Below are 17,272 nucleotides of genomic sequence, written 5' to 3' on the forward strand. Positions count from 1 at the left end.
ATATCCGTTCTCTACCAAGCCAAAAAGTAAAGTGGTTACTCAGCCGAAAGGTGTGAGTGAGCGGGGTAGCCAGTCTAACTAACCCCCTGCTAACTAGCAGATAGGGTAGTTATCCCTCACTAAAATTATTATGGCTTGTCTCTCAGCTACGCCGAAAGTATACCCCTATAAATAGCGGAGGGGAACAAAAATAAAATAAAACCTACTACAGAAGTGTGGAAGATGGTATTTGCCTTCCACAGCTACTTTTATTCTAGAGAAAATATTTACTAATAAATAGTTTGATATGAGTATCTATTTAAAAGCCAGATTCAATTTTTAATCTTTGTTCTACCAATTTTTACATACAAGGTACCATTTACACTTTTATATGCTTCTCTACAGTTGAAAAAGTGTACAACTGTGCTGTATATGGTACACACATTTCATTCCTTACATAACAAGTTGACAGTCTTAAAATGTTAAATTTGTATAAACTGAAATGTTGAAGATTTTAATAGATCTCAAATTTATTCATGTTTTGCCATCACCTTTTAAAACTAAGTCACAACATTCTATGGCCAGGACAGGATGGCATCTTCTAAAATCAAGGACTGGGATATGTGGCATATTCATCATCATATAATAACGGGCCACAAAGGTAATAGCACTTTGAATACCAACAAGAATTACATCAGGATAAAGTTCTACATATGAAAAATGCAATAACCTTATACTTGGCCGAGTTAATTTTACCTTCAGGATATTCTATCACACTCATCACCTCATGTCATTTGTAACTTATTCATAATCGTGGGTTTCTGATACAATCTAGATGAATGAGTATGTTCAACTTGGCTTACTTGACCCTAACTAGGTTCAAAGGTTAGCATATCCATTCCCAACAAACCTCATTAGTTATACTAGTTTCATATAACAAAATTAATCCACCACTATGGAAAATATATCTTTCACTAATACTGTTAAAAGGATGAACTTCACTTTTTCTAAGTAAACCTCTTGTACTGTATACACAATGGTTAGTTTGATACAAAAATAAATGCATCTCCAAGGTGTCCAAAAGTAAAACAACATAATCAATGTTAAAACAAATATAATCCGTAAAACTAATAAAAATGAACATATAATGTGTAAAATAAACTGGAAAAACTTAAATTTATCATGAAACAAGGTTCTATTTTTTACTCAAAATTATCTTGAATGTATTATGCTCAAACTTTCTTCAATCAACTAATGTAAAATCCTACATTAACTGGTGCGAACATTTCAAAATGATAACAGTACGTTCATTAAATTCAGTTAAACTGTGATAAAATTATAAAGCAAATATCAGTAGTGATGAGGTACCTTATTAGTGTTAGCTAACTCTATACATAGAGGCAATTCAGTCTTTTCATCTTTTTATCAATAATTGAGTACAGTGTCCTTGACTAGTAGGGACTTCACCCTAAAAACAGATAAGTTAGAGAAGAACACAAGACAAATTCGATATGAGAGAGAGAGAGAGAGAGAGAGAGAGAGAGAGAGAGAGAGAGAGAGAGAGAGAGAGAGAGAGAGAGAGAGAGATTACTTATATCAGTAAATATTTATTGGCTGAATCTACCAATGTTGCTAACCATCGCCAAGCATGATCACAACAATCATTGAAAAAATAGTAAAAGATATTTGAATCTGAAATGCAAATTTCATGCCAGTGCCTTTCAATGAACAGTACTTTATATCTTTAATTGCCTTTATTAGTCAATATATCATTTCAATACCTTGCAAATGCAGCAATAAATAGCATTATAAGTCTATCAACTAGAATTGGTAGTGCGTAGTTTGTGATTGTACAAAAGTCACATGGTTTGTAACTATTCTTTCTCAATTGGACTTTCTCTCATCTAAGGTAAATCAACATAAAAAGGGCAAGAAAAACATAACTAAGTTACTCAGTCATGCTTGCTCAGTATTCTTGGAAGACAAGCTATATCAGATAACAATGAGGTTAATTTTCTGAGTCAGATCCAACCAAAATAAACTTTTTGAGGGGATAAAGAAAAACCTAATAAAGACTACTATATTCCTTCATTTCTTGAAGAAATGTGAAACAAAACACAAGTAGAACACATTTCAGGGTATATATTTGACATTTGATAAGAAAATTTGAGGTCCCAAATTCCACTCGACAAGGGTTTTGTAAAAATACTGCTGTTACAAGTTGAATAAATGGTAGAAATACAGTCCAAAGAAGAAAAACATTACTGGCATTTCTAAATAAATCTCACTTATCAAAGCAAAAGGAACAAGAAGACTTTCTTTGGCATTTTTAGAAAAACTTCAAATTCCTTACATTTTGACTTATAACAACCTTACATAAGAAGTCTAGGGAAAAGGTAGACTGAAGTTAATTGTCCTAATATCTGGCCTGGCGATGCCTAGCACTCCATTCAGAAACATTATCTTAAACCTGGATGAACAAAATTATTATAAACAAGTGCAAGGATTAAAAAATTTGTGCTGACACTCACAAATTTTCAGGCTGGGATACTTTGTAAGAAAAGAGAAGTAGCTGTACAAACAAATATATTTCAATGATCAACCATGCTTCTTTCTACCTTAAGAATGGTCACATTTAATATCTTGACAAGATATAACTAGAACACACACAACACTGATATAATTTGGTGACACTTCTCCACAGCATACCAGGTATTTCTAAATTAATGACCTCATTTTGATTTGTTGTTAAAAGAAACACATCAATATTACAGTCCATAAGAACCTGTATAAGAAAGATATGTGCTGACTCAAGTCTTGTAAACAATTTTCTCTTTTCCATTATTCTCAAACAAATATACAATCTAAAAATTTTATACCATCAACAGCTCACAACTTTTGTACACAATAAAACATGAGTAGATGTTACTGCACACAGGCGCTCATGCATATGTATGTGTGTGTATGTTTGTACTTGGTGTGATGTGTGACCACATGTGCACAAAGTGCATGCTCATTTTGGTAGGCTACAGCCAAGACTGCCATGACCTAGCAAACACCAAGGAGATTACTTGAAAGAAAAACACAAAACCTCCATAAGTACTATTCTAAGTTTGCATACTCACCACAAAGAGAGAGAGAGAGAGAGAGAGAGAGAGAGAGAGAGAGAGAGAGAGAGAGAGAGAGAGAGAGAGAGAGAGAGAGAGACTATATCACTGTTACAGTGACCTGTGTACTAAGATGATGATAAGACTGAAAATGAATGAAACTACAGTACTACCCAATGAATAACCTTTCCCCATTAATACTAGCTAGAGGGATTGCAGAGCATATTCCTATTTCTGCCGTAAACTAATGTTTGTTTCTGATAAAAAAAATGTTTATTGAAACCAGAGAACAGCAGCACCAAAGCAACTGGAATGAGGTCAAGCCAAATTTGTGACCACCTCTTCGGACCCAATCTCTGTTAAGGGACAAAAAGGAATGTGTAGTATATTCTTTAATTTCTCATAGTTTCATACCAGTTAAACATTGTTTTTTTTTAATACTCTTTGTGGACAAAGGAAAAACAAATATGATTTTATACACCATATACTAAAGGGTGCCATTCAGAAAATAACACTCTTGCTTGTACCTCCTAACTTTCTTACACTGACTAGAGATACTTCAGTTGCATCAATACAAAAAGATTTGAATAAATATATAGAATAAAAGCTAATGGAAAGCTAAGAGATAAACCTACATTATCATTCTGAATAATCAAACTGATTGTTTCCTGGCAATTAAGGACATATACTTTAGTGCACAGAGATAAAATTATACAATTACACGGAAAGATCCATTTAAAACTTATACTGTAGAGGATTAAAAGGTCTCATTTCAACTTTTGGGAGAGAGAGAGAGAGAGAAAGTAATGTGTAGGCTACACAATTTTCCCCATATTTAAAACCACTTGTCTTGCACTTGAATAAGTGTGTGTACCACAAACAATTTAATTACTAGATGATTGACAAAAAATCTTTAAATGATAATGAAAGGGGATTCTTGAAGAAAATATAAAAAAAAGAAAAAAAAAGAGAATAACTGTTTTAGGTAACATGGAAAAGAGAAATCAAAGGTCACAATGAACAAGGCTAACCCTATCTAAACTTTCATCAAACACCCTGGATTGCAATGGTTATGAAGAGCAAGCCCACACAGGTCCCCAAAAACTATCCCATGAGTATTGTAGAGGTAAGTTGAAACAAGAATTTCCCACCACTTCAATTTATCCCAGACCTGAAAACATCTGCTGCTCAACCTCACAAATCTAAAGAAAATGAGTGAACACCAAAATACAAATATCTTAATGAATGGAAAACAAAGGTAACAATAAAACAGTACCAACAGTTAAAAAATTAGAGGAACATTAAAGATATCAACAAATAAAAACTGGAAAAATATAATACTTTGAAGAATATTTATATTATTCTGGCACTTTGCCATATGACAACTTGTGAGTTGTGACACAAACATCATTACAAAACTACATAATACTCTGTCATACTATTAACACAAAATAATATGATTTAAAAATAAATCTACAACATAAAATAAAGGGCAACACAATAATAAAAAGGAGTCACCCAACAAATAACATAAATATCAATACATTAAAGGTTTTTCTCAATGTCAGTAATTCTATTTCCAGTGAAGGAACCTCAGACTAATAGAAGATTCTTAGAAACTTAACTTTACAAAATAAGAGGCTCAGAAAAATAGAACTAAATATTTGCTTCTACACTGTACTATGAGCAAAGATTTCCAAGGATCCAAAATAATGTACTGTACTGTACTTGAAAATGTTCAACTATTACAACCACTATTACTTGAGCTTTCCCTGTTCCCTCACTAGAGCTACTTGTCTGAAGAATACCTCGACAGAACACAAATTAAACCCTACCAATTATATATCTTAAAACTATTTCAATTTTGCTTTGACAGTATAACCAATAAGCATGATCACAATACAGTACTACAAATGGTATTTTTTCAGAAGTTACTATGAAGGCTTGATCGCATAAGAAATTACAGAGAACAACAAAACATGCATTTTACTATAAAGAATATAAAAACATAGTGTGAATTCATATGAACATAAAGAAATTTACCTCTATCATACTGATTAAATGGCTACAAAGAGTCTTGAGTTGGCAGTCTGGTGTGTCCTGTCATATATCAACACCCTTTGCAAAAGAGCCTTTTCAAGAAAGATTTCAATGGAATATGTGCACTTTGACTGTGCTAGGTTCAGTTGTATGGTCCACAAATTTCATTTCATGCAGTCACTAAAATAATAATTAAAGCATGTAAAAAGGTTGACAAAAACAAAGCTCCTTTTAGAGTCAAATGACTATCTATTCACAGCTGAAATTAAGCAACCAAAATATTCTATTGACACTGTACTGTACATAATATCTACTTAGGAATAGTCTACTATATTTGTTTTCAGTTTTAAGAGTTGCAGATTTTCAGTTGACTCTAAAAATATTGATTCTATTGAAACTAGTACACCAAAACTATATTACCTGTACTTGTTCAAGCTACTAAAACTTGTTGATATCCAGATAGCTATCTTATTGTCTTGACCATAAGTATTAGCCATGATTTAGTATGAGAAGATGCTGGAATTTCTTATAGAATAAAATAGTTATATTGAATAAATATTTCACAGATAATTCAATAACATGAATAAATTATGTCTAGTTCCCTACAATACACATTTAGTAGAAATGGGAAGTGGCAGTGGTGAGGATATAATTAGCAGGGAAAGAAAAGTAATCCTAACATTTTTTTTACATCCTTTCAAAATAAAAATTAAAAAAAATCAATGAATCTAATAACAAATACCATGAACTAAATATCAGAATACTGTGCAATATACTTTGTCTAATTTGAAATATTAATGTCTTGTCAAATACACCTTACTGATAATTTCTTATTTTCCAAAAAGAAAGCACAATGTAATCAGTAACATTGTAAAACAAGTTCAGTCTAAAGTATTCAGCTGTCTGACTTGTCATGCATCATATCTCACATATGAAGTGTGGAGATTGTGCAATGTCTCCATCACTATACTGTATACCTTTCCTCTCTAAAACCTATTATTATTTTTGGGCCAACAGTCCTGCAATTACAAATCTATGAAGCAGGGATGTTATTGTCAGGGACAAAAAATTGTAACTATCATTTTCTTGCAGCAGCCAGAAAAGACTTAGGACAATTTCTTTTTCCTTTAAAAAATGAAACATCAGGCCTGCTTTCTTTCCAACTTGACAAAAAAATTCTGTAAAGTACAAGCTAGGATTAATTATGATGTTACGCTAATCTACGACAGCTGTGATGCAAATTAAAGAATGAAACATTAAAATTATCAAGAGTAAATCATAAGGATTCATTTTTTAGTTTCCTAATGAGATGGACTACAACAGTGCCTATCCTAACCAAACTATACTCTGTTTATATAAAGCCCATGTACGTAAAGTACTGCTTACACAACATTGCAGACAATAATAAAGCTTATCTGCAACATACTTTTTCTTCCACACACTGTCATTTAATTTATGCTTCTTATCAGTTCTCTCTAAGTCATTCTTCGGGAAAGCACTACGAATGTCTTGTAACATCTTAGTGGTATCTTTAAAATACTTCATAAAATATGAAGTCACAATAACACGATTGATTTCTGAACTTTTACTTTTATAATTTGGCAAATCATTAGTCTGCAGATGGAAATGGACCCAAATTTAAAACATATGAATACATTTTTTATTCATCAAGATTTTTGGGAGAGAATCCTAATCTTAAACTTCTACTGCTTATGTAATTTACAATATAAATTCTACAGATTTCTTTAAAATCTCAATGGTCAATATACTGTAAATCATTATTCAATAGTTAAATAGCAATATATTCCAACAAAAGTTTTACTGAGGCCAGCATTTATAGTTGATACAATACTTTAAAATTTATATTACTAAATTCAATAAATTTTGAATTAATCAGCACGTCTCTTGTAATCATATATAAAAAAAATACTTATAATTGGGAGGAGTGTTCCAGTTTTTAATGGCATTTAAATCACATAAGCCTTATCTTACTGCATGAAAAAAGTTACGATAAATTCTTAAATAAGGGCAATAAATCCCGTACTATACAAGGCAACAAAACTATCTTATTTCTCATACTGTGATTGTAAAGTATTTAAAACTTATGCACATCATGAATATGCCATATTTACATATTTTACAATTCTAAACCTATATTATTTTTTGGGGTATTACCTTTAAATTTGATGATTTTGTTTCGGTGAAAGTACAGTATGAGAATTTTGACAAATGAGGTGAGAAGGTGTAGCAATAAATGTGTAAATTACAAAAGCAATCAGCATCTTGGGTCACAGAGCAGCGCACAGCGTCTCATAAGTTCTACCCGACCTGCAGGGAACTTGTCTTTATCTATGACATGACTGAATGCTCCTTTATTACCAATGTGCCCACTTTCTGACAAGTTGACATGTGCAACATTAGAAAAGTTTGTAAAAAATAATTTACCGAGTGTACAGTATATCTTAAAGTAATCACTACTAATTACTGATAATAAAAGCAAGTTATTGTAATGAAACAATTGCTTAATAAAACTTTGAGGATGTATAACTAATGCTGATGAAACAGAAGCAGTAAACAATAATTCAAATAAGCAGTTCATACCATTGCTAATTTTCACATAAATTTAATGAGGGAGAAAATATGTCTGAATGTGACAGAAAGGAATAAAGTGATGAGCATGTTCAAGTTAATCCAGCATCTTTCCATCCAGGTAATCAGACTTTTAAAAAACCTAGTGAAAGCCATGTGGTTATCACAAACCCCAATAGCTAAACTTGACTTACTTTTGCAGTACTAGAATCTATAGGAAGAAAAATAAGTTGATCATGTATCAACTTGCACCTTGGTAAATAATATGGCAATGTACAATGCCATAAAAAAAGACAAATATAACAGGTAAATACTGACCATTTAATTTCACATTATAAAAAAAATATGGTGAATTACTCCGTAAACCACTTCACACCAATCTCAAACTACATTTCAGAACCATAACTACTTCTGCAATCTGTTTCTAAATGCAGGTCAATTTCAACCAGTAAAACTACATTGAATAATGCTACAACTGATTTATGAAATGACACTCTTATTCTAAGCTTTGGCAAATATTAGTCTCTTAGCTTCATAAATCATAGATCCTTTTGGTATATGATTTCTAACAACACAAAACTTACCTAATGCATTAATATGAAAATGTATGAATTATTGAATGTAACTACAGTACAATATTATGAATGAAAAGGACAACATATAACTTTTCATGACAAGGGACTTTAGAAATGATAACTTACTACAATATTACTACCTACAGACTAGCCCCATTACTATTCGACCTTGAATAGCACTGCATTACAATTTCAATTTGAATTATCATAGCTATTAGAATAAGGCTCTGAAAATGTAGTTTGCTTGCAATTTACAATATACTTCTCTAAAACACTTGGCACAAAAAAGGACATACAAATAAAAATAGGTGATGCCCGTGCTTACTCCTCTTCTACCGATTCCTTTTCTCATTGGCTGACATATGGCTGACTTGAATGTGAGCTAATAAATGATGCTGAGCTTCACAAGGTGTTCAAAAGAACACTTGTAGAAGTTCTGATGCTTGATTTAAAACTTGAGATGTTCAACAGAGAACAGCAAAAGTGTGATGATGACTGTGCCCTGGATGAGGATGATTTTCTCATATGGTCCCACCACCACCACATCCTAGCTACCTCCGCCGCTACATTTTCAAGAGAGAAAAGGGAAGAAACTGAAGTTACACAATAATAAAGAATCAATTTTAATATAAAATAACACAACGCAAAAAAACTATGTTAGTTCTACATATTTAGTCTTAGATATTCATTAACATCACTTGATAAGGAAATACTGTAGTAATGCTGATTACTATGTAATGCTTTTCATATTCACACTGAATGGTCTCTAGTACTTCTTTTGCAGTCTGGTGTTATTTACTGACTAACAAAAGATAAAACAAATGTTTATTCAGAACTACCTAGTACCCAGACAGTCGACATACAGTACTTTCTAATGTTTGTATTTATTTTCATAGTTGAAGGACAGGTGAAACTAGAAAAGGGAAGTTTCATTTACCAAGGGATCAGGGCATATTCAAGATCAATATCACAAATTTTAAAAATGGGTATTTTTCCTAGCTATACAAACATGAGTTCTTAAGCAGGGGTAACATTCTGACGAAAGCCAGAAATGGCCCATGAAGAATTGTCGTGCTTTTTGGCAAGTGCCATCAAGCCTTCATTTTGATTCTGCCAGGGACTTGTGGGGTGGATGCCGTTGAAATGAAACCTATAGGACTTGGGTAGTATAGCTAGGAAAAATATAACAACCTTTTTAAATTTTTCAATTTGTGCCTACACGGATACAAACCATCATCCTTTATTATTATTACAAGCTAGGCTATAACCCTAGTTGCAAAAGCAAGATGCTATGAGCCCAAGGGCTCCAACAGGGAAAAATAAGCCCAGTGAGGAAAGGAAACAAGGAAATAAATAAACTGCAAGTGAAGAATAAACAATGAAAATAAAATATTTCGAGAACAGTAACAACATTAAATTACATCCTTCACATATAACAATAAAAACTTAAAAAAAAAAAAGGGGGGGGAAGAGAAACAAGACAGAAATGTGCCCGAGTGTACCCCCAAGCAAGAAAACTCTAATCCAAGACGTTGGAAGGCCATGGTACAGAGGCTATGGAACTACCCAAGACCAGAGAACAATGGTTTGATTTTGGAGTGTCCTTCTCCTAGAAGAGCTGCTCACCATAGCTAGAGTCTCTTCTACCTTACCAAGTACAGTACAGAAGTCAACTCCTGGAGCTAAGAAGAATTGTTTGGTAATCTTAGTGTTGTAAGGTGTATGAGGACAGAGGAGAATATGGAAAGAATAGCCCAGACTAATCAGCGTATGTAGGCAAAGATAAAATGAACCGTAACCAGAGAGAGGGATCCAATGCAGTACTGTCTGGCTAGTCAAAGGACCCAATAACTCTCTAGCGGTAGTATCTCAACAGGTGGCTGGTGCCCTGGCCACCCTACTACTTACAGCAAGGATGTCCTCCTTAGGAGGGTGAAGTCCCACTCAAATCGCCAAACTGGTTGGCTAGCAACCCAGGATCACGATGCAGAGTTTGACAAGAGTAAAGGATCCTTGCACCCCCTCTGAACCATGGTTGAATGACCTACTGTATGATGGCCAAGGAGTTATGCATAAAAGAACATATCTTCAGTGGGAACAATGTTCCTGTTATGGGGCATGACTGCCCCATTATAACAATGTTTTTTGTGGGTAATTTCAAACCTAATAAACGGTTTCGCTTCTCAACCGATTTTCATCATCTAAAACACTTCATACTGTAATATTCTTGGCCAACATTTAACAGATCAAAATCCTCATTTTTTCCAAATATATTGGCAATAATAAAGATTGTCATGTTTCATCAATAAGTTCTTATAATTTTCTAAAACATTTATATAAACTTTTATAACATATTTCCAATATACTCATATATAAATGGTAAATATTGGTCAATAAACAAAAACGTAGTTTAAATTTTTTGCTGAACATTTCATGTTCTGAGTTTTTTTTTTTCATTTTTAGAAATCATCTGATTGATTTTATTAGGGGATAGCTTCAGCCTACTTACGCAAAGAGCCTCAGTTAGATTTCGCCATTCGTCTATCTTGAGCTTTTAATTCAATACTTCTCCATTCATCATCTACTTTGCACTTCATAGTCCTCGGGCATGTAAGCCTCGGTATTTCAACTCTTCTAGTGCCTGGTGGAGCCCAGCTGAACGTTTGGTGAGCTACTCTCTCTTGGGAAGTGCGAAGAGCGTGCCCAATCTGTCTCCATCTACTCCTCATCATGAACTCATCAACATATGGCAATCTAGTAATCTCTCTTCTTGTTTCATTTCTAATCCTGTCCTGTCATTTATCTCCCCATATCCTTCTCAGGGCTTTGTTCTCAAATCTACTAAATCTATTGGAGATTGTTTCATTGTCATACCATGACTCATGTCCATGGAGTAACACTGATCTCACTAACCTCATATATATTCTGATTTTTATATGTAATTTCAGGCGATTTGATTTCTAAATTTTACTTAACCTAACCATTGTCTGATTTGCCTTTTTCAATCTTTCACTAAACTAATTCTAAAGACCCTGTACTGGAGTTCATAAATACTTAAATGATTCTACCTTATTAATCCTTTCTCCTTCCAATGGTATTTCATCTTTCATTGCATACTCCATTCTCATCCTCTTTGTCTTTCTTCTATTCATCTTCAGCCCAACCTCGTGTGATATTTCATGCATTCTGGTAAGCAAGCATTGCAAATCCTGTGGCGTTCTACTAACAAGGACAGCATCATCAGCATACTCTAGGTCTGCAAAATGCCTATCACCAATCCAGTCCAATCTTTCTCCACCATCTTGGACTGTTGTACGCATTACACAATCCATTAGGAGGATAAACAGCAAAAGTGACAACGCATTCCCTTGGAGTACTTAACTGTTCACTGGAAATTCACTTGATAAAACTTTATTAACATTAACTTTGCACTTGCTATGCTCATAAACGGACTTAATCAAATTCACATATTTATGAGAAATTCCATAATAACGCAGGACTCTCCACAAAATTGGCCGGTGCACACTATCAAAGGCTTTTTCATAGTCCACAAATGGGGGATTGCTATATTCTACACATTGCTATACATGTCAAAATTAAAATTTAGTCAGTTCAACTTATACCTTTTCCAAATCCTGCTTGTTAATCTCTCAGCTTTTCATCAATCTTTCTCTTCAGTCTCTTTAGAATATGCATACTATATATTTTCATAACTGACATTAGTACTATGCCTCTGTAATTATTGCAATCAGACAAGTTTCCTTTCCTTTTTTTTTTCTTTTTTTTTGTTATTTTCACCAACACTCCTAACTCCCTTTCAACAGGTTTTGCCTCATCATGCCAAATCCTACAAAATAATCTTGCAAGTAGTCTGGGAGTGTCTTCATTTTCAGCCAGTATCATCTCGGCAGTTATTCCATTGTAACCAGGGCCTTTCCATCTCTTAGTTTTTTTAGGATAGCTTCGACTTCAAACACACTGAATTCATTCATGGGCACATCAAGGTCTTCATCAGCTTCAGGCATATCAATCAAATTATTCCCTTCATATCTCCTATTAATGACCTCACTGAAGTGTTCCATCCAACGTTGCCTTTCTTCATCTTCTGTAGTTATAACAGACCCATCTCTTTTTTTTTTTATATAGGTATATGCTTCTTCTTTCCCCCATAGAGATTTCATTAATAATTCTGTGAGCAATTCTTACACCATAGGCACTACCAGAATTCATAGTTTTGTCAGCCTCATCAGCTTTCCTGTATAAATATTCTCTCAGTCATTCCTGGCTTTTCTTTTGGTCACCAGCGAAATCTAACCGAGGTCCTTTGTGTTAATATACGTGGGAGGAGATGATGATATATTAATGAATATACAAAGAAATATGATAACTATAGCCTAGAAAACGTGCAGCAAAAGTTCACCTTATGATGCTATTAATTAACATAGAAAACCAAGAGTCTCCTATGTGGGGTTAGAGAGTGTTGTTTATGGGAAACTAAGATGAATATCTTTTCCTTGAACTCTCGAAGAAAAAGTGAATAAATATGTAATTTGCTCATAAAAAGGAAGTGTAAGGGACCGGATGAGCTTACATGATTATGTGAAAAGGATATTTTAGTGATAAAATATATTGTTTTTATTGAAACTACTATTTGGAATATAACAAGTTTTAAGTGGTTTGTATTTTTCCTAGCTATACTTACGAGGAACTTCCTTAGGAGAGCTGGGGCGTTAGCCCTGTACCGACCAGAATATTCTGTTAGGCCTCCCTAGTTTTCCCCCCATACTGTACATCTGGCAGTACCCACAATCTCTACACTCACCCAGTCCGGGTCAAGGCCGGGCATAATCCCCAGTACGAATCTGAAGAAGAAATCTTCTGAACTTCCACCAATGAATTATGAAGAGACGGATGGGTGGGCAGTGAAACAGAAGTTCCTTGTACAGTAAGTATAGCAAAGAAAAATACTAATTACCGTATTTGACGGCCTATGGGACGCACTTTTCCCAAAATTTTGGCTAAAAACATCTTGCATCTTATACATTGTAGCTAGTTTGAAACCTACCGTAGGCTTAGGCTTATCTAACCCAGCTTATGCTAGATACTTTTAACTACACTAAACTACATGCATCCTTATTTTTATTGCTGGTATTATTGTATTATTACTGGTGCTTTAAAAATCATTTCGTTAAAATGAAAGCAAATTGAACTGAATGTGCTGTGACTTTCGTTTATAAATATCAGATGACAAGATGTAAACATTGAGTCATGAATGCGTTCTCAGTAATCTATTAATTTTCTCTTTCTATAGCCTTCGATAATTCTAATGGTATCGTTAATAACGCTAGTCATCAAATTTTGATTAGCATATTTATTTTTCATTAAAAATCCACCATGAATTCTAATTATCCTCCCTTTTTCTTCAATCAAGCACCATCATCTCTGTCACATCATACTGTCATTAGCGGTACTTTGTTATTGTTGACTAAACAAACAAAATGGCTTTTCTGTTATGCACCATGTAAATGTTTTTTAGGGATATGGCAAGTAAAATATATGTAATAACATCTTTACTTGAAAGCTCTTAGTACTGTTGGATATCGCTTAAATGTGTAAATGCATTTGATTGTTCATTATGATCGGCGATGAAATGTAAACAAAACAACGTTGTCTGTTCTAGGCAGCGTTTATTAGGGAAAACTTTTTATAGAAACACTCTTATTTCAATCATTTTGAATTACTAAGGATAAAGTAAGTAAAACAAAATTAATAACATTATTATTTCATAACCAATACTTGGTAAGATATCTGTTGCTACAAAAGCTAACTTATACAGATGTGTTCGTTTGTTCGTTATGATTGGTCATGAAATGTAAACAAAGCAATATAAAACTTTTTATTTAATTTATTTTTGGAATTTTAAGTATACAACAAAAGCTAGCCTATGCACAAAAGGTCGTCTTAAGCGCGGAAATATATGACGTTTCTGCTTGTGCAATGTACAGCTAGACTATTTTCAACAACATATGCTTAAATACACTGAAAACTATTTTCCTGAATCTGACCTACTGAAACGAGGGCGCGTCTTATATGCCGTCAAATACGGTACTTAAAATTTGTTATTTATTTCATTGCAATATACTTACTCGGAACTTCCTTAAGAGACTCATACTTACGAGTTGGGAATGGAAAACAGGTGAAAAGGGGGAGAAATGACTGAGGAGGTCAACGGAAACAATAAGATATTACCCACCAACAAGAAAACCCCCTCTACAGGGATGCAGGCTAGGCTCATAACACTCACCATTCCCATCTAATGCGTCATCAGGTACTCCGCAGAAGGGCTTGAAGAGGGGAGAGGGGATTGGGAATATGACACGCTACCACTCAACCACTCAGCACAGAGCATAAGGGTTCCATTCGTGGTTGAATCTGTTGTTGCGCAGCCACGACGGAGTCAATTTTGAAGACACCGAGTGACCTGATTGATTGATTGATTTGAGGTTTTCTGGCATCCTGACATCTAAGGTCATTGACGCCGATCCAAGTGACCTGACTGAGCAGTCCCGCAGATAGTGTGAAGAGAATGTAGACTGGCGCTTCCAGACTCCTGCTTTCAGTACCTGAACGACTGCCATGGTTTTGGAAAAGACTAAAGAGGTTACAATGCCCCGAATTTTGTGGGATCGTAGATTTGGGAGTGTCGATTCCTGCCGTCCCATAGGCCATCCTGATTGTCTCTCATAACCAGAACAATGTTGTATTCTTCGACACTGGCTTCTTCGCCTTCCCAGTGGAGACAAACAGGCTCTTGATAGCTGGCCTCATCCTAGCTGTTCTGGTCAGGTACTTCCTCAGGACTTAACAGGGCACAGGAGCAGGTCTTTTTAGAGGTCCGACTTGGGAATGCAGGGGACCGAAAACTCCTGGAACCAGGGATCAACTGCTGCAGGGTTCTGGGTCTTAGCTACAAAGGATAGGACAAACTTGAATGTTACCCCTTTCAGCCCCTCATGCGAGAAACCTCGTAGGATAGGCCGTGTATCTCACTCACCCTTTTGGCCGAGGCAAGGAACAGAAGGAACACCGTTTTCATTGTTAGGTCTATGTCCAGACATCCTTAAGTGGCTCGAAAGGGGGTCCCTTCAGGAACTCCACCCTGGACAGGTCCCACTCTGGGGGCTTCAGGGGCTATGGGGGACAGGCCTACTCAAAGCTCCTGATAAGCATAGCCAGTTGCCTTGATACCCCGAAATTCAAGCACTTGAGGGAAAATACTTGGCCAAAAGCTGCTTGGTATCCCTTTACCGCTGGGATCGAGAGGCCTACATCCAATCTACGGTGCAGCAGGTAGTCAGCTATCTGCGTATGGATGCTTTGAGGGGTCTGATGTCTTTCTCCTGGATCCACTTCCAAACCGAGGACCATTTTGCTTAGTAAATGGCTGTTGACGACGTCCTCAGATAGCCTGTCATCTGCGACGCTGCCCTCCAGGAGAAGCCCTCCCAACTCGAGAGACGCTGGATAACCTCCACCCGTGAAGGGAGAGATTTTCCAGCCCGTCATGAAACCTTTTGAAGTGGGGCTGCCTTAGGTGGTCTTCCCTGAGAGGAAGAGGCGGCCATGGTTCTTCGCTAGGTAGTTCCAGCAGGTCTGGAAACCACTCCCTATCCAGCCACCAAGGAGCCACCAGGATGAGCTTTGCTCGTTTTGCTTCCCTAAACCTGCTCAAGACTTGACGGAGCAGGCAGAAGGGAGGGAAGGCATAGGTGTCCAGGGCATCCCAGGGGTGCTGGAAGGCATCCTCCATGCCTGCTGTCGGGTTTGGCACGGGAGAACAGAACACAGGGAGCTTGGCATCAAGTCTTGTTGCAAATAGATCTAGGGAGGGGGAGCCCACATATTTATCAGGTGACTTACCACATCCGGGCGCAGGGACCACTCTGTGCTTAGGACCTGGCCTCTTCTACTTAGGACCTGGCCTCTTCTGCTTAGGCCATCCACCACCACATTCCTTTTCCCTGGGATGAACCTCGCTGTCAGCGACAACCCTCTCTCTGCAGCCCATCCCAGGACCTCCGAGGTCAGACTGAACAGTGCCCAAGACTTGAGGTCCCCCTGCTTCCTGGTGTATGCAACCACCGTAGCATTGTCGTACATGAGGGCTACTGCCCTCCTTTGTATTGTACCTTCCAATGACTGGAGTGCTCCCTGGACTGCCCAAAGTTCCAGCTCAGCCCTGATCATATGTATATAGGTGGTACGTTGGTTAGGGCACCAGCCACCCATTAATATACTACAGCTACAGTGTTATTGGGTCCTTTGACTAGCCAGACAATATAACAATAGATCCCTCTCTCTCGTTACAACTCATTTTTTCATGGGCTACACTTACACCGAATAGTCTGGCCTATTCTTTCTACATTCCACTGTCCTAATACACCTGACAACACTAAGATTACCAAACACTCTTCTGCACTCGAGGGGTGAACTACTTCACTGTAATTGTTCAGTGGCTACTTTCATTTTGGTAAGGGTAGAAGAGGTTCTTAAGCTATGTTAAGCAGCTCTTCAAGGGAAAGGACCCAAAATCAAACTATTGTTCTCTAGTCTTGGGTAGTGCCATAGTCTCTCAACCATGGTCTTCCTGGTTAGAATTCTCTTGCTTGAGGGTACACTAAACCATCTTATTTACCTTCCTCTTGCTTTTTTCAAGTTTTCATAATTTATACATAAAACATTTAATGTTTGTTACTGTTCTTAAAATATTTCATTTTTATTGTTGAGTACTTCTCTTGTAGTTTGTTTATTTCCTTGTTTCATTTCCTCACTGAGCTATTTTTCCCTGTTAGAGCCCTTGGGCTTATGGGATCCTGCTTTTCCAACTAGGGTTGCAGCTTAGCTTGTAATAATAAGAATATATGGTCATTTTCTAGGGCATTGTCCAGCTTGATAGGTCAATGTCACTGTCCCTTGCCTCTG

General features: G+C 36.0%; 1 protein-coding gene across 3 annotated transcripts in view; it reads right to left on the reverse strand.

Annotated features, from left to right (window-relative positions):
• Positions 1-1,076: 1,076 nt before the first annotated feature.
• Positions 1,077-17,272, reverse strand: part of Gprk2 (G protein-coupled receptor kinase 2) — a 180,357-nt gene continuing 164,161 nt past the window's right edge. For all 3 annotated transcript variants that reach the window (XM_068370488.1, XM_068370489.1, XM_068370486.1), the window contains exon 14: positions 1,077-8,853. In XM_068370488.1, coding sequence (XP_068226589.1) covers positions 8,838-8,853 — 16 coding nt within the window. In that variant the 3' untranslated portion in view covers positions 1,077-8,837. The remainder of the gene's footprint in view (positions 8,854-17,272) is intronic.

The sequence above is a fragment of the Palaemon carinicauda genome, chromosome 3 (genome assembly GCF_036898095.1).
Source record: "Palaemon carinicauda isolate YSFRI2023 chromosome 3, ASM3689809v2, whole genome shotgun sequence".
Taxonomy (NCBI): domain Eukaryota; kingdom Metazoa; phylum Arthropoda; class Malacostraca; order Decapoda; family Palaemonidae; genus Palaemon; species Palaemon carinicauda.